Source organism: Nicotiana attenuata, chromosome 2 (genome assembly GCF_001879085.1).
Source record: "Nicotiana attenuata strain UT chromosome 2, NIATTr2, whole genome shotgun sequence".
In the NCBI taxonomy this organism is placed as follows: Eukaryota; Viridiplantae; Streptophyta; class Magnoliopsida; order Solanales; family Solanaceae; genus Nicotiana; species Nicotiana attenuata.
Window position 1 is genome coordinate 17,260,091 of NC_031990.1, and position 22,711 is coordinate 17,282,801.

At 37.1% G+C, this 22,711-nt stretch overlaps 2 protein-coding genes across 4 annotated transcripts; one reads left to right on the forward strand and one right to left on the reverse strand.

Moving 5' to 3' along the window:
* On the forward strand, positions 9,660-10,903 carry LOC109216949 (heat stress transcription factor A-2c-like). The gene is made up of 2 exons (XM_019381176.1): positions 9,660-10,046; positions 10,154-10,903. Exons 1-2 carry the CDS (start codon positions 9,660-9,662, stop codon positions 10,901-10,903), a joined length of 1,137 nt encoding a protein of 378 aa, XP_019236721.1.
* LOC109244726 (external alternative NAD(P)H-ubiquinone oxidoreductase B2, mitochondrial-like) lies at positions 11,638-17,774 on the reverse strand. Of its 3 annotated transcripts, none has more exons than XM_019411867.1 (11): positions 17,559-17,774; positions 17,256-17,386; positions 15,788-16,067; positions 15,329-15,535; positions 14,939-15,189; positions 13,790-14,009; positions 13,580-13,684; positions 12,885-13,157; positions 12,663-12,784; positions 12,203-12,322; positions 12,021-12,108 (listed from the first exon to the last, which is right to left on the reverse strand). In XM_019411867.1, the coding sequence occupies exons 2-11, from the start codon at positions 17,342-17,344 to the stop codon at positions 12,021-12,023; spliced, it is 1,755 nt and encodes a 584-aa protein (XP_019267412.1). In that variant the 5' UTR covers positions 17,345-17,386; positions 17,559-17,774. The 3 variants fall into 3 exon arrangements, with proteins under 3 accessions (XP_019267424.1, XP_019267412.1, XP_019267419.1); XM_019411874.1 differs by lacking the exon at positions 17,559-17,774 and adding an exon at positions 17,474-17,522; XM_019411879.1 differs by lacking the exon at positions 17,559-17,774 and having other exon boundaries at positions 11,638-12,108; positions 17,256-17,355.

A 22,711-nucleotide genomic window follows, 5' to 3' on the forward strand; every position in this document is an offset into this window, starting at 1 on the left:
CCCCCCCACCCCCCCCCCCCCATGAATAGGAAAACTCTCTAGTTGAGTTACTCATTGTTGCAAAAAGGGTTTGAGCATTGAAAGCACATGCATCCAACCTTGTATCTGTTATCTAACTCTTTTTTTTTCTTCAATTAATACTCCCTTCGGTCCAAAATAAGTGATTTTTTTGGATATTTTCACACAAATTAAGAAATCCACCTTTTAGCATTAATTAGCAATGGAATTGACCATATTAACCTTTACTATCTCACATAAACACTCCTAACACATATTCCAACACCATTTACTTCAAGGACAATGTAGGAAAAAAATAATTAATTCATTCTTGAAATCTGAAAAAATCACTTATTTTGGACCACAAAAAAAGACCAAAAAATCACTTATTTTGGACCGGAGGGAGTAAATTTCTAAACAACGATTAAGATTGAGATTTTCCCCAGATGCTAAAAGTTAGGTTTTCATGTCTTTCTCTTTTATCTAGTTAAGTCCGTCCCCCACATTAACTATTCTTCTCACTAACTTTAGGTTAAAATTAGTTTTGTAATATTTTTCATGGGACGGAAAAAGAACATTTAAATGGTAAGATTATATTGTCTTACCATGTGAATATAATTGAGACTTGTTCATCCTATTAAATTTAGGACAAAGAACAATATAGCATGGTTGTGTAGCAATAGCTTTATTTTTCCATGTGTATCACATCAATACCTATAGTTTAAGAAGAGTTATTGTTATCAAGAATTATCCTAAGTCCTAACAGTCCTTGTTGATGAAGTCAACATTTGCTAGCTAGGTCCAAATTATTGTGATCTAATATATGTAGATAGGTATATGACAAGTGATGGAAATTAATTAAAGCAATCGATGTAACTCAAAAATATCATGTGATTAAAGATGAGGGCTTAAATCCTTTATCATTATGATCTACAGCTGAAACTCAATTATTCCATTACTAGCTAGGCTGCCTTAGTTTATAAAATTTGTGGAAAGTATTGTCAACCATTAATGTTCGAAAGAATTTGATGCGATTTATTCAAACAAGGAGTGGGATAACTAGATTTGCCGAAGGGACTAGATAATGTTTTCTATATATACTTCTTTTACATTCTCTAAGGACCATAGTGTTAATTCAGCCGAACTCGTCAATTTTTTATATATAGAATGTAGATATATATGTGATGAACAAAGTTTAAAAACTAGAATAAATATCAATTTGAAATCCATATTTCCAAAAATAAGTATTTTGTACATATTAAATTTAATTACTGAATCTATCTAGAGTCGAAATTCTTGTTGCAGAAAAAAACAATTAAAGAGAATCTTATAATAAAGTTAAAGATAATTCAACGCAGTAAAGTAAATGAAAGCTTAACGAGTGAACTATATTCTAAATTGGTATCACCTTGGACTTATCCAATTTTCATCAATTCAATCAAAATTCAAGTTATTTATGTTATTTTATTCAAAAAAAAAAAAAAAAAAAGAAAGTTATACTATACTTGACATGATCTTATTTTTGCATCACCACCTTCCTAGTTGACCTAACAATTGAAGTATCACAAATTTGGAGTGACAATAGAGTTACAAAACCACAAGAAAAAGGTCACAAAAAGCATATTATAAAATATGTGAAAAGAGAAGAAACCTCTCAAAAATGACATAAGAGATAGATAAGATCAAAGAGGTACTATTGGAAACAAATTTAGGGGGAATAGACATCACTAAGAGAGGAATAGAAAATGGTTTATTAAATGGAGCTATCTCTCCTTAGAAATAGAATAGACCTTTTAAAAGCTATTGTCTCCCTAACTACAAAAACCCCATGTTATTACTTATCTTCCTTTTCTTTTCCATGTCTCCCTCATTATCCTATTGCTACATTTTTTGTCTATTTCTCTCCCATTTTCTAACTCTATTGGGGCCTTGACACGTATCCAATTTATAGCTATCTTCTTGTACTTTTTTTTAATTTTAATTTGTGCATTTATAATTTGGGGGCTTACAGCTTGTTTGGATGGTTGTTCTTTGTTATTGTATTGTTATCCCAAAATAATATTTAGTTTGATTGTTTCATTAAAATTGATTTTATTGTATTGTTAAATTTATTATTCCGGAACAATGAAAAGTCCTCTTTTTTGAAATAATCGATTTGGTGTGGTGGGATTGTTTCCTATTTTTCTTTTCAATTATGCCCTAACTTATTACTCCACAATTTTATTTTACCCTTTACTTTTTTTTTTTTATCTTATCTCCAAATCTCCAACGTATAACCTACTTTGTTTTTTTCAAGAACTTCTGTCACCAACGTTAAAGATGTTTTGCCGCCTTCTGTTTTATTTTTTCTCCTAATTTGCTTTTAATTCAATCCTAATTAGCTGTGCTCCTTCGTTTTGCCTTCTTCTGTCCGCTCCTTTGTTCTACTTTCTTAAGGTGTTTTGTCTTTTTTGTATTATTTTTTAAATTATTTTTATGCATAATCTTAAAAAATTTAATATTTAAACAATTGAGGGTATTTTTGTCAACTTATCAGTTACAGTACGGTACGATACAGTCAAACCATACAACAAAGTATTATTTAACAATAGCAAACAATACAATCTATCCAAACATTGTATTTATAAAACGTAATGATACAATACAATATAATACAATACATTATAGAACTACGGGAAATAATGATCCAAATAGAATGTTAGTGGAATTTGCTTTGAAAGTTTTCCTAAAAAAAAGAAATTTCTTTTTGAAAATTTTCAACCAAATACAATTAGAGAAATGTTTTTCGACTTTTTTGAATATAAAAGCACATGTGGAACAGTTTTCAGGTTTTGCAAAAACTGAAAGCTTTTCTCTGATAGTTTTTTGGTTGAACAAATATTTTAATTTAATCTCGTGTCTTCTTAAATTGTGGAAAACAAGAATTTCCTTGCTCGAATTCTCTGGAGGTCTAATATTAAAAGGTTTTTAATTTTTTGCTTATAAGAAAGAATTCAGACTATTTGGAATAAAGACCGATTTGTACTTCTTATTTTGTCTGGTTCTGTTTTATTATTTGTTGGTGTTCGGATCTAGTAATCGAAGAACTGTATTACAACTTGTGTATTTCTCTTTCATTTGAGGGGACTAATTAGGGTTTCAACACGCGGCCTCTTTCGGTGAACTTATTGCTACTTAGTTGTTAAATTTTGTACATTTCTTGTGCCAACAGACAATTAATGCGAAACATCGATGAAGAGGAATTCTGATTCAATATTTTCTGAAATACAGCTAATAACCTTGAATTTGTTAAAATAGCACGGACTAGCCAGTTTTTAGACTGACAATTAAAAAATAGTCAGCATTTGCAAAGTCATTGAAAAATAGCCACTATTTTGCTGCAACACGAAAAGTTCCACCATGATATACCGGAGATTAGAGCATCTGTATATGAACTTCCAGCATATTATGCTCGAACTCCAGCACACTGAAAGTTATATTGGAGATTGGAGCACCTGTGTACGAACTTCCAGCATATTATGCTCGAACTCCAGCACACGGAAAGTTCCAGCATAATATACTTGAGATTGGAGCACCTATGTATGAACTTCCAACATATTATGTTGGAACTTCAGCACATTATGAAATTCTAGCATGTTATGCTGGAAGTTCGCATGTAAAATTCGAACTCCAGCATAGTATGCTAGAATATTTTCCGGATTTTGAACAGTGTTTTTGTTCAGATTTATTTTTACATGAAAAGTGGCTAAATTTCGATTACTTTTGAAACTGTGGCTATTTTTCAATTACCACTTGTAAATTTGTGTAACGACCCGACTGGTCGTTTTGAGCAATTGCGTCCGGTTCGGCAGTTTGAGGTCACGAGCAGCTTCATATTATGTGTATCGACTTGCGTGCATGGTGGGATTCTGTATCCGGATGAATCGGAGTCGAATTGGAAGAAGGAATCTAGTTTTGGAAGCTTAAGCGGTGGGAATTTGACCGGAATTTTGAGTAAACGGCTCCGGAATGAGTTTTGGATGATGTCAGTAGCTTTGTATGGTGATTTTTGACTTAGGCGTGCGTTCGGATTTGGATTTGGAGGCCGTAGGGTAATTTGAGGCATTTCGCGAAAGTTGGAAAAGTTGAAGTTTGGAAAATGGAGAGGTTTGACCCATAGTTGAATTTTGTGTTATCAAGGTCGGAATGTGATTCCGAAAGTTGGAACAACTCCATTATGTCATTTGGGACTTGCCTGCAAAATTTTGTGTCGTTTGGAGTTGATTTGATATGGTTCGGACGCTTGGTTGCAATTCTAGAAGTTCTTGAAGTTCATAGTGATTTTCATGTGTTTTGGCATCCGATTCGTGGTTCTAGAGGTTATTTTGGTGTTCCGATCGCGCGAGCGAGTTTGTGTTATATGTTCAGACTTGTGTGGGTGCTTGGTTTGGAGCCTTGAGGGCTCGAGTGAGTTTCAGAGTGATTTCGGAATAGCTTTCATGAATTCTGATTTTTCTGGTTCTTGTTTCTTCGCATTTGCGATGTTCTGGTCGCAAATGCGGCCATCACATTTGCGATGCTTGGGCGGCTGGGCATTTTTCGCATTTGCGATGGGGCTGCTGCATTTGTGAAAGCCGGCCTTCGCATTTGCAAAGTTTTTATCGCAAATGCGACCTTAACAGGGGAGTTTCCAACTTCGCAATTGCGATGAGTTTTCCGCGATTGTGGAGTTCGCAAGTGCGAACCCCTTGTTGCAAATGCGACTTCTTGAACCTGTTAAGTGCTGAGAATTCTGAGTTTTGCTTCATTTTCTCATATTTTTTAACCCTAGGTCCGAGAGTGGGCGATTTTAAGAAAAGATTTTCATACCAAATTATTGGGTAAGTGTATCTAATCAATCTCCAACTATATTTCGTGATTATATCTTAGATTTAATTTCAAATTTATGAGAATCTAAAGGAAAATTTGGGAAAAATTGTAAAGTCTTTCAAAAATGTAAAATGATGATTTGAAGGACCAAATGGTATCCAAAAGTTGGAACAGCTCCGTTATGTCATTTGGGACTTGCCTGCAAAATTTGGTGTCGTTTGGAGTTGATTTGATATGGTTCGGACGCTTGGTTGCAATTCTAGAAGTTCTTGAAGTTCATAGTGATTTTCATGTGTTTTGGCATCCGATTCATGGTTCTAGAGGTTATTTTGGTGTTCCGATCACGCGAGCGAGTTTGTCTTATGTGTTCAGACTTGTGTGGGTGCTTGGTTTGGAGCCCCGAGGGCTCGGGTGAGTTTCGGAGTGGTTTCGGAATAACTTTCATGAATTTTGATTTTTCTGGTTCTGCTTTCTTCACATTTGCGACGTTCTGGTTGCAAATGCAGCCATCGCATTTGCGAAGAATTCTCGCATTTGCGGTGCTGGGCGGCTGGGCTTTTTTCCATATTTGTGATGAGGCTCCCGTATTTGCGAAAGCGGACCTTCACATTTGCAAAGCTTTTGTCGCAAATGCAACCTTAACAAGGGAGTTTCCAGCTTCGCAATTGCGATAAGTTTCCCGCAATTGTGGGGATGCGACATCTGCAACCTGTTAAGTGCTGAGAATTCCAAGTTTTGCTTTATTTTTTCATATTTTTGAACCCTAGGTCCGAGAGTGGGCGATCTTGGGAGATGATTTTCATACCAAATCATTGGGTAAGTGTCTCTAATCAATCTCCAACTATATTTCGTGATTATATCTTAGATTTAACATGAAATCCATGAGAATCTAAAGGAAAATTTGGGAAAAGTTGTAAAGTCTTTCAAAAATGTAAAATGATAATTTGAAGGACCAAATGGTATCGGAATTTGATAATTTTTGTATGGGTGAACTCGTATCGGAATGGGTATCCGGTTTTTTGTAAATTTTGTCGGGTTCGAGGTGCGGGCCCGCGGAGTTGACTTTTGTTGACTTTTTGCAAATTGTATAAGAATCATATCTTTGTTAATTGAAATTGTTTTCTCTTGCATTGTTTGATGTATTTAAGTCGTTTTTGGCTAGATTGAGCCGAGAGTTGATGAATTGGTAAAGGAAAAGCTAAATTGAGTGTTGAATTAGCCGAATTGAGGTAAGTATCTTGCCTAACCTTGTGTGGGAGACTCCCCCTTAGGATTTGAGTCCTCTATGTTAATTGTATCCCGTGCATGTGAGGTAACGAGTGCGTGCTCGGTCTTATTTGTGAAAAATTTGCCCTTATGGTTCTTAGGTCCTTATGTTCATTAATCGGGAAGTTTCCTGATATAATTGAGTTTCCTATTTGCTAGTTTTACCTCTACATGCTCTATATGATGTTGTTAGCTTTTCTCTAACTCTTACTTGTTATTTGACCCCTATTTGCCTTAATTGAAGTGATTGCCTTTCTTATTGTTTTGATATTTCTTAATTGTGAGTTCCTCTATGACCCCGTGCATATATGCTACGTGTCCAAATTGTTGTTGTTGCCTGTGTAGTTATCACGTGCCTTACATGTATTGTTGTTTTCATAAAGGTTGTTGTGCTTCTTGATTTCTCGTGATTCTCTTGTTGCCGTGTACTCCTACTCTTGGTAGTATAAATTCTTGTAATTGAGTTGTGGATTTGTTGTTGCTGTTGATTTAAGCTATTATTTGATGGGATCGTGTTGCACGACGCAACATGAGGAATAAGGATGATATATTGAGGAGGAATAAGGGAGAATTGATATTGTCTGGTGGGATCGGGTTGCACGCCGCAACATGAGTAATAAGGATGGACAGGTAGGATCGGGTTGCACGCCGCAACATGAGGAATAAGGATGATATATTGAGGAGCAATAAGGGTGGACTGGTGGGATCGGGTTGCGCGCCGCAACATATATATATAATTTATTTACTTCTATTATAATTGTTAAGGAGGAATAAGGGAGGATTGGTGGGATCGGGTTGCACGCCGCAACATATATATACTATTTACTTTTATTGTAATTGTTACGGAGGAATAAGGGAGGATTGGTGGGATCAGGATGCGCGCCGCGTCAATATATATGCTTATGTATTCCTCTTTAACTGTGCAAGTCATTCGGTGGTTTTACATTTCATTTAGGGATTGGTTATAGCTGAATACTGAGAAGACCCTAGTTCATTTGTTTAAGACTTTGATAATTTGTATTTTGGGTTTCACTGAGTTGTGAGATCGGGTTATTGACTTGTCGTTGTTCTTTGAATTTTTTTTCCTGAAACTATTACTCTGGTGAATTAATTTTTAAAGTAAATTTACTACATTGAATCATTTTCTCCTGTCCTGTTGAGTTATGAGTAATATCGTGATTTAAAATAAAGGAATTAGTATTTTTCTACTATATATGACTTTTAAATTTGAACTCGCCGTGTATATATACACCTTTCAATAATTCAAATTCTTATAAAGGTTATATTTTATTCCAATTAGTTTCTCAATTAAATTTTCTTAACCCGATGATATTGAATCTTACTTAAAAAGGAATTTCTACTAAGTTTTAATTTAATAAATCCTATATTAAAGGTAATAATTTATTTGATGTTGTATTTTATTGGAAAAGGGTATTTTCTTTATTCAAATGATTTCTAAAAATAACTTCATCTTTTCTTGATGATTTCTTAATTGGTTTAGAAACCGTAGTTTACTTTATGTTATATAAATGAGACTCCTTGAACACCTTATTTGCATTGGTTATGGACCCTACGTACTGAGTAGCATGGGGATGATGTTCTGCAAAGTGAGATAGAAATATGTGGCACATGGTGCCGTATGTGCTAAAGGTTTGGATATTGAGGATATAATATGAGACATCGAGTTTTGAGATGGTTGGAATTGTGTATCAGAAATGATGTGATTGAGTGAGTTAACATCGCCTTCCTTATTTGAGTACATTTTTACTTGTTTGTGTCCTAGCTATGTTGGTGTTAACTTACTTGGTTATCTTATGTTACCATCCGTGTTTCCGTTTTATTGTCTCTATGTTTGTAGTTTGATTTCTCCCTGTTATTGGTATTATTTTCTTGTCTTTACCATTGTTAGTTTATTACTATATCATATTCAATTTATTAGACTGGTAGGTGTCTTGATTGTCCCTCGTCATTACTCCATCGAGGTTAGTCTTGATATTTACTGGGCACCGCTGTGGTGTGCTCATACTACACTTCTATACCTTTTTGTACAGACCCAGGTATTTGATCGATGTTAGCTGTGTTGATCGTCGCGGTGGAGACTCAAGGTAAACCTGCTGCTGCGTTCGCAGGCCTCGGAGTCACCTTCATTTGTACTTATTTCCATTTGTTCCTTTTGTTCTGGAACAGTGATGTATTTATTATGTATAACTACTCCTAGAAAGGCTTATGACTTGTACTACCGGTTTTGGGAACTGTAATCGTTCAGAGTTATCTAATTTGAAGTTAGTGAATATCAATGTTATTTCTGTAAATGTTAGGCTTACCTAGTTTAGAGACTAGGTACCATCACGACTCCTTCGGAGGAATTTTGGGTCATGACAATTTGGCTATTTTTGAATTTCACCCCTTAAATTTCTGATTCAATTGAAAAATAAGATGGCAACCAAAGTGTCCTATTTGTGCAATACTTATCCCAATAAGAAATATTTCTTTTGCTGGGCTAGCCCAAACTCGAGTTTAATGAACCTTGGTGTCACATATTGTACATGTAAAAAGGGGTTTGCTCAGCAAAAAGATGCAAGCATACATTTAAGTCTAAGTGAAGAATATTATGTTGAGGAGGTACACAAGTACACACCATTTGGGTGTGAGAAATTACTTTTTGAATCATAAATATAAAAAGTTATTTATGATTAGTAAGCACGTTTTTTACTAAGTACTTTTTTTCTTTCACATTTCACTCAATTATTATTATTTAGCAGCACAGCGTCCTACTCCGATACTAAGGGACTCAAGCCTCTTAAATCTTAAACCCAAACCACAAAATATTAGGACTAATATCCACTTAGTCTAGTTAATAACGAAGCACATTTGGTCTAATTAACTAGAATCAATTAATATCCATTATCCAACAGAATAAATTACGTGCAAAACCAGAATGAAGCCGTTTTAATTTGGACTTTGCATAATTATAAGAAGTAGGAGTAATTAATTACAAAGTGGCCAAACTGGCTAGCAAATTTACTTTTTGGTGGTAATTTTTTTTTTACTTTCTCCTTATATTAGGAAGTTTCTGCATGTTGCATTCCTTCTGTAATGTATTACTTCATTGCAAGTACAACTTTACTCAAAGAATACCTTCTTTTTCTTAAATATTTACCGATTCCCGTTTGATCTCTAGCAACATGGATTAATCTACACCCTAATTTCCTTATGTCCAGTTGTAAAAAATTTACAAGACAATGAAATTAGGCTTTCCAAGGGTACAGATTGTACATTCATAATTAACGGGTGTTTTGCATGTGTCCAGTCTAGAATATTTGAAGAAAAAAAAAAATTAAGTTAGGGGAAAAATGCATGTTAGAATAAGAATATAATGGTTACTTGTACAACCAGAAGAATACTACGTACTAAAGCTTCAGAAACTGAGCACTTCTCAAACATATACATTGAGTCTTGAACCCTTGATCAGTTAGTAGTTTTCTTTGAAGTTCATTGAAAGATATCTTCATTTCACAACCATGAAATCAGACAAAGGAAAAGGAAAAATGACAAATAATATAGGTGAATTACTCGAAGAATGGTATGAAGATGAGGGGCTAGAAGATGTACAAATAGACATATCAATGCTAGAAAATGATGATTGTCAAGGTGACAACACAAACAATGAAGGAATTCATGGCAGTGCTACTGATGCTCATCATCATGGTCTTGGAGTTAGGAATTCGCGTCGCAATTTGCAAAAACGTGCATGTCCATTTGTGTTAAAGATTTATGAAATGCTTGCTGATATTCAGTTCAATCCCTTGATTTCTTGGAATGGTAATGGTACCAGTTTCATTATCCATGATTGTCATAAATTTGCTGCTGAAGTTCTCCCCCGTTTTTTCCGCCATAACAATATCTCTAGCTTCGTCTGCCAACTCAACTGCTATGTGAGTATATATGATTTTATTAATATTGCATTGTATTTATGTTAATGCAGAGATTACTTTTTAAGGTGATGTTTTTATGTTTTGGTTTGTGATGAAAATAACAATAGGGATTCAGGAAAATAAGTTGGGACAAATTTGAGTTTCAGCATGAATGTTTCCAGAGAGGAAAAGGGCAGTGGTTGAAGAATATCAAGAGGAAGGGTAGTAAAAAGTCCGAGATGAATCAGCAGCCACAAGAGCAAGGTATTGACGAAACAGTTGCAGTTACAATGGAGAAGGAAATTGAAGAAATCAGAGAAGAGCAAAATGCAATGAGGGAAGAAATCATAATGCTGCACCAACAGCTAGACATACTAGAGAAAGAGATGGAAGATAATACTAAGCAAGCTCGGAACCATGTCTCCTCCAAGAAAGCCAAAATACTCGAGTATTTGTTGGGACCTTTGTTTGAGTGTATAGGAGAGCTTGGTAGCAGTGAAGTAGCACAGGAACTGGAGGAGGAAGAGAAACAGGGTGATGACATAGAAGATGGTGTTGAAAATCGAGGCGAAAAAAGGAAAAAGCAAGTTGGAGAAGAGTTGCAGGGAAAGAATGAAGGAAGCAAGAAGATTGCAGCTGCAGGTGTTTCAGATTTTAAATCTGATTCGGATCTGAGGAAGATGCTTATGGATGAGATGGACATGAACAATTTGGCTCAAGAGCAACCTGATAATTTCCTGGAGTCGGCGGAACAGGCCGAAGGTCCATCTTTTTGGATTGATTATGTGGAAAAGCTAGATCACAAGCCTATCCTCTCTGGAGTTGGCCCTTCCGGAAAACCAAACTTCCAAGCTATTTCATGTATACTCTCTACTTAATTACAATTTCATAAAATCATGATGTTGACAGGACTCAATGCTTCATTCCCATTTTCTCATTTGTTCCTCCTCTTTTTATTCATTTCATTTTGCTTCGCCGATTTTCTGATTCAAATTCATTTTGCAGGATTAAGTAATCGGGAGGTTCCTGTGGCATGGTAATGCTTACCAAGAAGAATCAAGACTTTGTTTTCATATAGTTGTAGCTGTTACTAGTTTTTCTTTTAGCTGTTGACTTGCATTCCTGCATCTTCGTTTCTTTGCTATAGTTTGTTATATCAGTTGGACAAGTTAATTTTCCTCTCTACCAATACTAGTGTTCAGACATTGATCGCATATATCCAGTATAATATGATGTACGTGTTAATAGAAATCTCAATACTAATGAATGCTTAATTTCTTGTCGATAATGATCGACTGTGTCAACTGCCAGTCAATCCTAGCTTCATTGGGCTTCAGGGGTTCAAAGAAGAAGCTAGATCATAAACCACCATCACCAATGCAAATGATACGTACATCAACACAGGTGGTTGACTTCACTAACAACTCACACCATGCATATACAGTAGAATAAAGGGAAGATCCGGCAGATAAATACTTATAAAAAGACTAGTCGCAGGGAGGAAATCATTCCACGAAAATGCTCGTGCAATATTCATACACCTAAAGCAAGAAGAAAGCACATGCAGGCATGCATTTTAACAGCAGTGGATAGGGAACTCTTCAAACAAGCCTCAAAGCAAAAATTAGAGAAACTTGTATTCCGTTGAAGCAATATTGTGCCGTTAATAGGCTTAACTAAATGGTGTTCGAAATAAAACACCTCAACAATATATGGGAACATACAGATTACGAGTTAGCAACTCTCCTATCGACGTTGTTCATTTCACCTTTATTATGATGCAAAAACAGAAAAATTGATCCTCTAGAGCATAGGACCCCGTGTAGCTGCAAAATTGGAACGACAGGACACCTACAAACAACCAGGGCCAAGGAGTTGCTAAAAGAATTAAACAAACAAATCCATTCACATCAGAAAACTTTTGTAATAGCCTAGTGGAATTTCAAGATAAATCCATGGGGAGCTCCTACAAAACGTTGAGGGTATAACAGCTCCTTAAATCTGGCTCGAGTCTCTTCCAAAAATGTACCGCCTTACCCAGTCAGAGACAACTAGTGCCCTTGTACGCCAACTAACTTGTTTGCTGGAAATTCAAAAACATGGTAACCATCAGATCTCCATAGAAGGTTAAGACACGTTAATGGAGAAGCAACAAGACAAAAACTTGAAAGAATTACCTAGCATACACAGAATACCAGAGCCACTGAGTGCTGTGACCAATTGAAACCCAATCTCCTGGAAGCTGTGCTGCTGTTTGCTCTCCTCCCAAGGGTGCAAACTGTCCCAAATGTCGGTACCTGGAACAACCATTTGTACAGCGTTAAAAAAAACTTCTTCAAGCCAAAATTACAACACATTCCAGATATTTTATTTTAATGCCGTTCATCCTCCTTAAACTTCCCTCCCACTAATGATTGTGTGCACCCGAGCTTCCTACATTTCTGTTATGGTTTTAGAAGTTAATATACTGCATGAGACCGCTAGCAAAATCTCAGATATCCCACGAGACATCTCATCATGTGATCATCTAACAATTTCTGACCAAATTAAGTTGTGCGCTTCACTCGTGTTGTGCTGAGGAAGACAATCTCATAGAGAGGTGATGCTAAGAAATGATCAGACAAGCCCGACTGGTACCTGAATGGGTGAAAGCGATGGCGACCTTCTCCTCTAAATCGAAGAGGACCTTCTGGATTTTTTTCACATTCCTCCATACGATTAAAGCATTTAGCTAAGTAGACACCTTGCTGAGATGCAACCTGAACAAGTCGTCGCACATGCAACAAAGATATTTAAGCACGCATGCATCCATCAGAAACACAAACAGAAGCTACAAGCACAGTCTTGTTTGCATAATACCTGAGCTGTTGCTGGGAGATTCTTCATCTCAGAATCCACTTGGGACAGAGCTGATTTAAATTCTTCAATATTCACCTCAACTGATTCTTTAACACCATCTCCTTTTGATTCTTTCAAGAGATCGGCCAGATTACTCATTTTTTTACTTTTCAAGTAAAGCTCTACTTGCGGGTATCTTTCACATATGTCTTTAAGTACTTCCTGAAATTCTTTGACGGTAAGTGTTCCAGAGTTATCCTTGTCTGCTTTATGAAATATCGCAGCAATATCTTCCTGAACAATGAGAAAATTGGCAAAACAAAGATCAGTATTTGCAAAATTTAATATCTAATAATTCAAAATTCAAACCAGTTCTATTTTATCAGATGCTGACTGTTTCCGATGTTAATTAACCAAAAGGTCACCGGTTATATTTAAAATAACAAGTATCCTGAAAATTATTGCTCGCTTTGTACCCCTATTTGAGTTTTTTCTAAGCTTTGAAGTAAAGTGCAAATTACAATGTGTAGCCTGTAGATATTTCCTAAGCTCCAACAGTGTTGCCGTCATGGGTAAAAGAAAATGAAGTTGAAAGTTATTGTCTACTCAGAACTGGTTGAGAAAATAGATGGACAGGAAGATTGCACTCTAGTGGAATGCTAGATCGAATGACCACCCAATATAAGAAATGTGATCAGGAAGTGAAGGTGAATTACCATGACTTTCCGCTGGTTGATTGTTGCACAGTCACCAAGTGCATATACGTTGTCCTGTCCCTCAACACGCAGCCACTCATCAGTTGCTAACACTCGTCTGTTACCCTGTTACCAAATAGAGCTTTCACATAAGCAACATAAATAACAATAAAATCAAACAAAAGCTTGACCGAAGCATTACATTAGCTCCCAATAAACAAGGAAAGATACCTGACCAATGTGCTTCATAAATTCCATAATTACTGGACGAGTTCCAATACCAGTTGACCAGACAGCCATTCCATAAGGCATTGAAGTTATATCTCCACGTTTGACATCCTTGGTAGAAATTTCTTTATCTCCTACCTTCACAACCATTGATCCTGTTTTTACATCAATACCATCTCTCTGGAATTTTTCTTCAGCAAAAGCGGTAATGCGCTTGTCAAACCTACAAATGAAAAGTACAAATTACCACATTAGAACACAAGTGAAAGTGGAAAATGAGCTCATAATGAAACAGCATGTTCCAAGTCAAAGAGGTGGCAGTGGAAATAGAAACATAAGAATTTGCTTCAAATTACCCATCACCTAGGAAAATTAGACATTAGGATGACGGCTAGCTAATAATTAACCAACTATTTTTGCCAGTACTTTGCCTAAGGACCAATAGAAGCGCATCTACTGAAAGATCTGCATAAACTGATAGATTTTGGAATATAAGCCACTTTACTTCAACCTCTTTCTAAAGTTCTATTACCCACATAACTGCAGAAGTACGGCATCACTGCTCACTCTTTGAAGCATATCACCGAAGCAGCCTGATTTAATTGCCCATCACCAAAAGAAAAGAAGGTGGGAAAAAAGGAAGGAATAGAAACAGATTTGATTTTCTGTTTTGCTCACAGAAAACAATGATCGACCAACCAACAACTGTTAAACCAGAGGAAGCAGCTAAAGTGTCCCTTTGCTTTGTGCCTCTTTTAACCACATTATGTCCTATGTCTGGGTATTACATCCTAATGTTGAGGGAGGGAAACAGCCTTTGCGTTCAAACATCTTTTATTTACAACAAGCTCAATCAAGGGCCAGAAATTGGAACTTTAAGAGCAGAGTTTCCACTACTAGGCATCACTGGTAAGCCAAGCGTGACAAATCACTCTTAACAAGTTCTTACATTTGCATATCCAAAACTATGTTGCCTGAAAGAGGTATTATCTTCACCAAGACATTTCTTTACAGACTGGGCAACGTATATATCTCACTTCCAAAATTTGGTCGATCAAGAAACAATTAATCAGTATATGAAATATACTTTAGATTTAATTACCAAAAAGACGTATATTTTGAGATGACCGCTTAATAGAGGTGCTGTCTTACATGTTCAGAATATGATCTGTTGCCTCAAGAAGTGTTATCTTCACCAAATCTTTGACTTTAGGATATATTCTAACTATATCTTCATTGACAAAGTCGTGAAGCTGCGCCGCAAACTCCACACCAGTTGGTCCACCACCAACAATAACAAAGTGAAGCAGTCTCTTCCTCTCCTCATCACTGAGGGTCGGCAGACTTGCTTTCTCAAAACAGTCAATAACAGTTCTACGGATCTTTTGAGCATCTTCTACTTCCTGCACAAAGGCATTCCGATGGGAAATGTAAAGATCAACGCTTTGCATGTGCTATATATGACGCCAACCTAATCTTAAATAAGTTATCTAAAACTCATTTCATGGCATCACAAACTTCAAATACTATTCCAGGGATTACCTTCAAGAAAAAGGTGTTCTCTTCAACACCAGGAATGTTAAATGTGTTTACACGGGCTCCAACGGAAATCACAAGATAGTCATAATCAACAGCAAACTCTTCCTTCCCTTTCCCATCGGTGTCTAGATTTGATCGACAATATACTTTCTTGTTCTCTGGATCAATTTTGACACATTCAGCTTCCCAGTAGCAGGCATCTACATGTTTCTGCTAGGAGGACCACATATAACATCAGAGAGAACACAATATTTCATTAACTAGCCTTGACATTCATAATATAGATAGCAAAGTTGAATGAATTTATTATACTTGCAGCACGGTGGCAAAGAACAAACAATACTTGCAGAGTTGGTTTAGCCAATGAACAAGAATGTTGCAGGTGCTGCTATAGGCTTTGCATTGAAGAATTAAAATGAAACACAAACAAAATGTTACAAGTTCGGATTACCATTTTCCTACCTTTCTGATAATGTTGCGGATTGGTTCAACAACGCTGCGACTCTCCACTGTGCCACACGTAACACTTGGCAGCAAAGGGGTGAATGCGAAGTAATTTCTTGGAGATATCACTTGGACATCGTATGAAGGATCCTTCAAATTCTTCAAGAAACTGGTTCCTGCCCAGCCAGTTCCAAGGACAACTACTTTCTTTTTTCTGTTGTTGGCCTCAACCAACTCTCCAGCATTAGGATTCTCATATGATTTTGCTGCCTCAGAGTATGCCACAAGACCTCCACCACTGTCATTTACATGAATAAGGTCAGAAAAGAACAAACTCACTGCAACAGATAACATAAAGAAGGTAGACCAAATTTTCATTTCAAAAAGTAATAATGATAATAACGTAAAAGCCTATGAAGCACCAATAATAAAGTATTTTTTTTCACAGGAGCTAACTGCACCATCATATTGCTCCCAAAGATATATTTTCTTTTCGAGAATAGATGATTAGAAAACTTGCTTAAAAATATCATGTATATAAAGCATAATAAGTAGAGACTAGTTGAATAGCACAATTTTTTAGCACTACGATATAAAAGGCTTCCAAATGGATGCACCAAAGAGACATCCCATATTACTGATTTAGTAAAGTAGGGACGGAGCTTAAGCCTAACATTTATCTCGTCTTATGTGCCCTCGATTTGCAGCCTCATACCTAAGCTATCTGTATTCCGTTGCCACTTCCTCTGTTCTTTATCCTATTTTCACCTTTGATCTAGAAAACTCTTGTGTCTATAGTAAAGCATTTAGCACTGAAAAAAGCTACTGTACATGACAATCACTACATTTTATAGCCCGATCATGGAGTATTAAGCATCTGATATTATAGCAATCGCAAGTCAAAATGATTTCATTATTGCAATAAACACATAAGCAGGAAACAATAAACTTTAGTGGAATTAGGATTCCACAAGCATGCTTACTTCTAATTCCATCATCAGCAATTATTGAAACAGAGCGAAGCAGAGGTACCTGCTCTGCCACTATGCCAAGTAAATAACTATAACTAAATAAGTAGAGAACTAGGATCAGTATATTCTCAAATTACTATACAAACTTCCTTTAGCTAGCAGATAAAACATTTCGCCAAGACCACCAAACATTCAAAACTTTAGTTAGCAGATCTGAAAATTCTTATCCAGAGACTACTTGATCAAACTACAAGTTCGTATCATAACCAACACATCGTCCCTTCACATAGAAATTCAATATAGCTGTTTCATTTCATCAGCAACGTGCATAATCATTTACGTTGTTTTCTTCATATTAACTGCCATAAACGTAACTAATTACGAGATTAAGAGAATTAAATTTAGCTGAAAATTAGAGAACTAATGCAAATTCAAACTCCGAAACAAGCAACCTAATAATCAAAGCTGATTATGTTAACATAGTACCAAAATATAGGAGAGCTACGAAGAGGTACCTGACGGTGAAAACAATAAGCAGCTTAGAAAGCGAAGCATTATCACGGAAAGTTCTCGAAAATCTCTCGATCACTGTTACTCTCTGCATTTTGCGTTCAATTTAAGCGATCTCACCTTGCCTTGTGTTCACCTATCAACAGAAACAAAAAGCATCCTTAAATTCGCCATAAATTAACACAGCTATACTACTAACGCTACAAAACCTCAGAAATATCACCTTAAATTCACTTCAGCTACCAATAGAAATCAAAGCGTTTACGAATTCTTATAAACCTATACAAAATATACTGCGAAATATATACCTGAGATTTGCTGTTGCGTAGAGAGAGAGAGAGAGAACGTGGTGTGAGTTGTAGAAAGAGAATATGCAGAAAGGAGAGAGAATTAATGAGAAGAAGAGAACATGGAAATGTGCAAAGTTTTTTCCCCTGAGAAATGGGAATTGGGAAGGTGAAGAGTCAAAGAGAGTCAGGAAGCTTCTAATACTTTCCAGCTTAGAGCAGCGCTGGTCTTTGCTTAACGTGATGCCCAAGAATTAGACACATGTATTTTGGAAGGCGGAGAGCATTTTTGCTCGGTTGTCGCCGTCAAAAGTCAACACGTTACAAGTTGGACCTATTAACAATAAAACTAGTGATATATAGTACTCTTATGTACTTCCAATAATAATTTGGTCCGACTTAATACTGAAAATTAGAGGTGCATATGCTGTCATTTTTTATAAGTAAGGGTGTATTCTTTCTTTCTAACTTTGTGTAAAAGATACTTTTCCCTTCACAATTAATATTATAAACACACCATCTATTTTACTCTTGTGGTTGAATGCTCATACATATTGTGTGAGAAATAACTTTCTATGTGTTTGGTGCGATAGAAAGTCCTTATAAAAAACACTATGAAGTTATTTCCTAGTATTTGGGTTCCCAAAATACATTTTTAAAACACTTATTGTCGGAAGTTATTTATTCATAACTATCTAAACTTAAGAGATCTTCTTAACAATTATGAAGTTGAGACGTCTTCTTCATTAAGTGTCGTATATAAAAGGGCCCTCTTTTATAATTTGTGCTTGTTCAAAAAGTCATGAAATTGACAAAGCATTGTTAAATGCAAAAGTTAAAATTGCAAAGGGTAAAACAAAAACCCAAACATTAAAGTTAAATGGAAAATAAAGCCCCAAACTTGTGGAGAAAAAGGCAAGGGCAAACCACTAAAAGAGTCTAACAGAAACTCGCAATAAATATGTCATAAAAGTTGGACAAAATCTTTACAATATCATAATAACTTGGTTAAAACTAAGTATGAACTTAGTTTCAACCTGATTGTCTTTACAAAACCCCGAAACAAACTAGGGGCAAGGTCTTCCAAAAACATCACCCCAAATGGGACCAGGGGTAAAACCTCCAAACATTCCACCAATAAATAAAACACTTCACATTTTTTTAAACTTTCNATAAATTTCAAAACAAAAAGAACAAGTAATTTTTAGAATCAACTTGTTTTCCAAAAAATAGTTTTTATCGCACCCCAAACACACCACCCACGATATCGTTCAGTCATGGAAAGGACATGAGAGCGGCTTTCACATGGCTGTCGAAGTTGCATTTAAATGGCTGTATATGCGCGCGATGCTATTAGAGGGTGTTTGGCTACACTTTTTGGCTTATTTACGCATTTGGTAAAATTAAAAGTGCTTATAAGTTAAAAATAAGCTAAAAGTCATAAGTTGGTCTCCCCCAACTTATCAAATTTCAGCTTATAAGCACTTTAGATTTGACCAAAATATTTACTATTCTATCCCTAAAATACTTCTTTTTAGAACAAAACTCTTCGTATACCCAATTCTTCAGCTGTTTATTATTAATTTCAGCACTTTTATCCAAACACGTAACTGTTTATTTTTTAAATCAGCTTCAGCACTTAAAAGTGCTTTTCAGCACCTAATGCTTATCAGCTACTCTAAATCAGCTAAGCCAAACGAGCTCTTAGTATGGTACGCAACTATTTGGTTATGAAAAGGGAAAGGAAAAGCCGTGAGAAATGCTTATATCACCGACTGGGTTGGCTCCTCGTCTCATTTGACGGCTAAGATACTTGCTTTCATTCACTAATTTAATCAATTTCTTATTGTAGAGCGAATCTTTTTATTAATAGAGAAAATGTACCCATGACGCCAGCTTGAAGAATTTAGGTTCAAAGTTTGATGACTAAACAATTAAAGGCAAATCAGATTTGGGGTTCCTAAATCCTAAGATCTAAGTGATGAACTGATTCTAGCCACGTTCTAAGATACGTTACAGGAAATAAAAAAGGGAAGAAATATTTGGTTTTCGTCACCGATGTCATATGTGTAACAGCTTAACTTGTAAGTTATAATATTAACTTAATAGATTATTACCTAACTTAATAAAAAGTGTTAAAGCCCTTTTTAGTTAAACCAATTTAAAGAAAGGATAAGGGGTAAATCCTAGTCAAAGATAATTAAGTCTAGATTAATGGAGGATAAATAAGAAGAGTTGAGTAAGACTAAGCTCATGACCTCGTTAAGATAGTGAAAAAAATCTAATGTATATGATGAGCTTACATTCATTCGACATCGTTAATCCACAGTGTAAAATAAAGAAGAAGGAAAGAAATCACCATTAATGATCACGGGGTATATCATTATTTATTCCATAACGATGGCTACAGAAGATGGATAGCAAAGTTCTGAACCTTCTCTCGTCTTCGAGATGGATTCTCCTATTCCCATCTCCTGTTAGTGAAGAAGTCTGTGATTTGTGTGAACCCCCCCCCCCCCCCTTCTTCTTAGTTCTCTCACCTAGTATATATACTAAGCATTCTCATTTACACCCCCGCCATTTGTACGAGCAATGGTTCCATGCTGAGGCCTAACGAGATATATATATAAATGTTTGTGGGCGGCGGGGAGCATTCTTGAGGCCGCTTTTGAAGATGTTCGGGTTAAGGCACACGAGGCTCGTCTTGCCTGCGATTATGACCCTGCGACACAGGAGCCCGGTGGGGGTGCTGAGATTGAAGATGGGCTCTCTTCTGATAATGACTACGCTAACGAGGGCGGTGGTGGAGATGAGGCCGAGTGAAGTTTTTGTAGCTTTTTGTACTTAGCTCTTCTTTTTTTGTTTCTTTTGTTGTTGCTTGTTTTTCCTTTTACGGGGGCCCGCTTTTGGCCTTTTGTAAGATGCTGTCGTGTATGTATATCTTTTGAATAAGATAGTTGGTTTGCCTTTGGTTGCATATCTCAGACTTTCTTTCTCATTTTGAAAAAGATCTTCAGATTTTCCCGTGATGAGTCCCTGATTTTTAGTTGGGAATTCGAATGAGGTAGAATTTAGCTCGCTGATTCGAGCGAGGTCGGATCTCTTCGCGTTATTTCGCACGAGGTCGAACCTTACTTTGTTAGTTCGAGCGAGGTCGAATCTTACTTTGTTAGTTCGAGCGAGGTCGAATCTTGCTTTGTTAGTTCGAGCGAGGTCGAACTTTATTAGCTTGAATGAAAGTCAAATTTTTTGGCGATGGGCGGGGGCCATAAGGGTGTAAATTCGAGCGTGGTTGAGTTGTAACCCGTTATGAGTTCGAGCGAGGTCGAACTTTGGCTTGTTGATTCGAGCAAGGTCGAATTTCACTTTCGCTTGGCAATGGACGGGGGCCATAAGGGTGTAAATTCGAGCGAGGTCGAGTTGTAACCCATTATGAGTTCGAGCGAGGTCGAGCTTTGGCTTGCTGATTCGAACGAGGTCGAATTTCACTTCCTCTTTGGGATGACCGGGGGCCATAAGGGTGTAAATTCGAGCGAGGTCAAGTTGTAACCCGTTATGAGTTCGAGCGAGGTCGAACTTTGGCTTGCTGATTCGAACGAGGTCGAGTTGTAACCCGTTATGAGTTCGAGCGAGGTCGAACTTTGGCAAGCTGATTCAAACGAGGTCGAGTTGTAACCCGTTATGAGTTCGAGCGAGGTCAAACTTTGGATTGCTGATTCGAACGAGGTCGAATTTCACTTTCAGATGGCGATGTGTGGGCTCGGTGGAGTGGTAAGAATGTTGCATGCTGCCTTGTTTTTATTGGAGAATATTACTTGTTGCTGCATCGTTTATGCATGCGTCAGGCCGAGTCCCAGTCTATCTAGTCCATTCATTGCTCAACCTAGATAGACCGTTGACGGGACGGGCGATGAACTTATCGCTTGGGCTTCTGGGCACCTTGGGGCTCGATTAATTTGAACGAAGTTCGAACGTGACTCGTAGTATTTAGTCGGCTGAATTGGCGTAGCATCGCCATGGTGAGCATACGGGCAAGGCTTTTCGTGTTCATGTTCTACCTGTATTTGGGAGATTGTACGTTCCATGGGCTCACTGCCGAGTCCCAGGCTATGGAAATTGCTTCTTAATGATGTCGGCTTGTTCTGAGTTGTTTGTCTGTTATTCGTAATATGGTACGGTGTGCAGGGTTTTCCCGATTTGCAGTTCGCCGTAAGGAGGAATTTAGAGCCTGTATGTCGGGTAGCCTTCGTTCGCGTATTTGGGAGGACGTCCCTATTTTCTGTTTTACTTCTTTCTTTTTTAAAAAAAAAAAGGAATAGTGGGTTAGAAGTACATGGAATAATCTGTTACCTTGGTCGGCTGTTTAGCTGATGAATAAGGGGGATTGGCCACGTTTCCCTCGACCGTTGCGCTCTTTGGACCTGGGGAGTTCCCTCATTTGGCAATGAACTGGGGATCGCGCCGCGGGGTGGCTCGCCTTGTTCTGTATTCTGATACTAGTTTCCGGCCCGATGTTGGCTTCGATTTTACGCTCAGCCTCGTCACCGTTTGAGCTTTGGCACTTCGTGGGTGAACGATCCACTTCCCCCATTGGGGTCTTGAGTTCGAGTCCCAGTTCTTCAGTCCCGGGCGAGCAAAGATGGCAGACCCGGAGTATTTTAGTCAGTAAATTACACAACAAGCATCGTCTCATATAGTAGGAGGGAAGTAGATATGCGCAGGATGTAGGAGGCATTGGGTACTAACCTGGAAATGGGATTACAGACGCGTTTGGTATGCGTAGTTGTAGTCCCTCTATGATGGCTCATGTTCACAGTGCATCAGGGTTGCTGCTGCGGCGCAGCAGTTTTCATGTGTAAACCAGGCATAACTTCGGTTTCGCGTAAGGATTTATCCTTGGTTGGTTCGGCGGTTTTGGGGGTTTACTAACGGTTTCGCAAGTCGACATTCGTAATGAAAGGGTGAAACTACACCAAATGGGATATAGAGCTAAGACCATGTTTGGATCTAGAGGGAACTAAGGCATTGACTAGAAAATCCCCACAGACGGCGCCAAATTGTTCGACCAAAAAGTGTTAAGCCCTTTTTAGTTAAACCAATTTAAAGAAAGGGTAAGGGGTAAATCCTAGCCAAAGATAATTAACTCTAAATTAATGGAGGATAAATAAGAAGAG

Coding starts and splice junctions, on each gene's coding strand:
- LOC109244726 (XM_019411879.1), bottom strand. CDS start 17,344: ATGCAGAGAGTAACAGTGATCGAGAGATTTTCGAGAACTTTCCGTGAT. Junction 15,536..15,787: donor TCCGCAACATTATCAGAAAG/GTAGGAAAATGG, acceptor TCCTCCTAGCAG/AAACATGTAGATGCCTGCTA. Junction 12,785..12,884: donor ATCTCCCAGCAACAGCTCAG/GTATTATGCAAA, acceptor CGACTTGTTCAG/GTTGCATCTCAGCAAGGTGT.
- LOC109216949 (XM_019381176.1), top strand. CDS start 9,660: ATGACAAATAATATAGGTGAATTACTCGAAGAATGGTATGAAGATGAG. Junction 10,047..10,153: donor TCTGCCAACTCAACTGCTAT/GTGAGTATATAT, acceptor AAATAACAATAG/GGATTCAGGAAAATAAGTTG.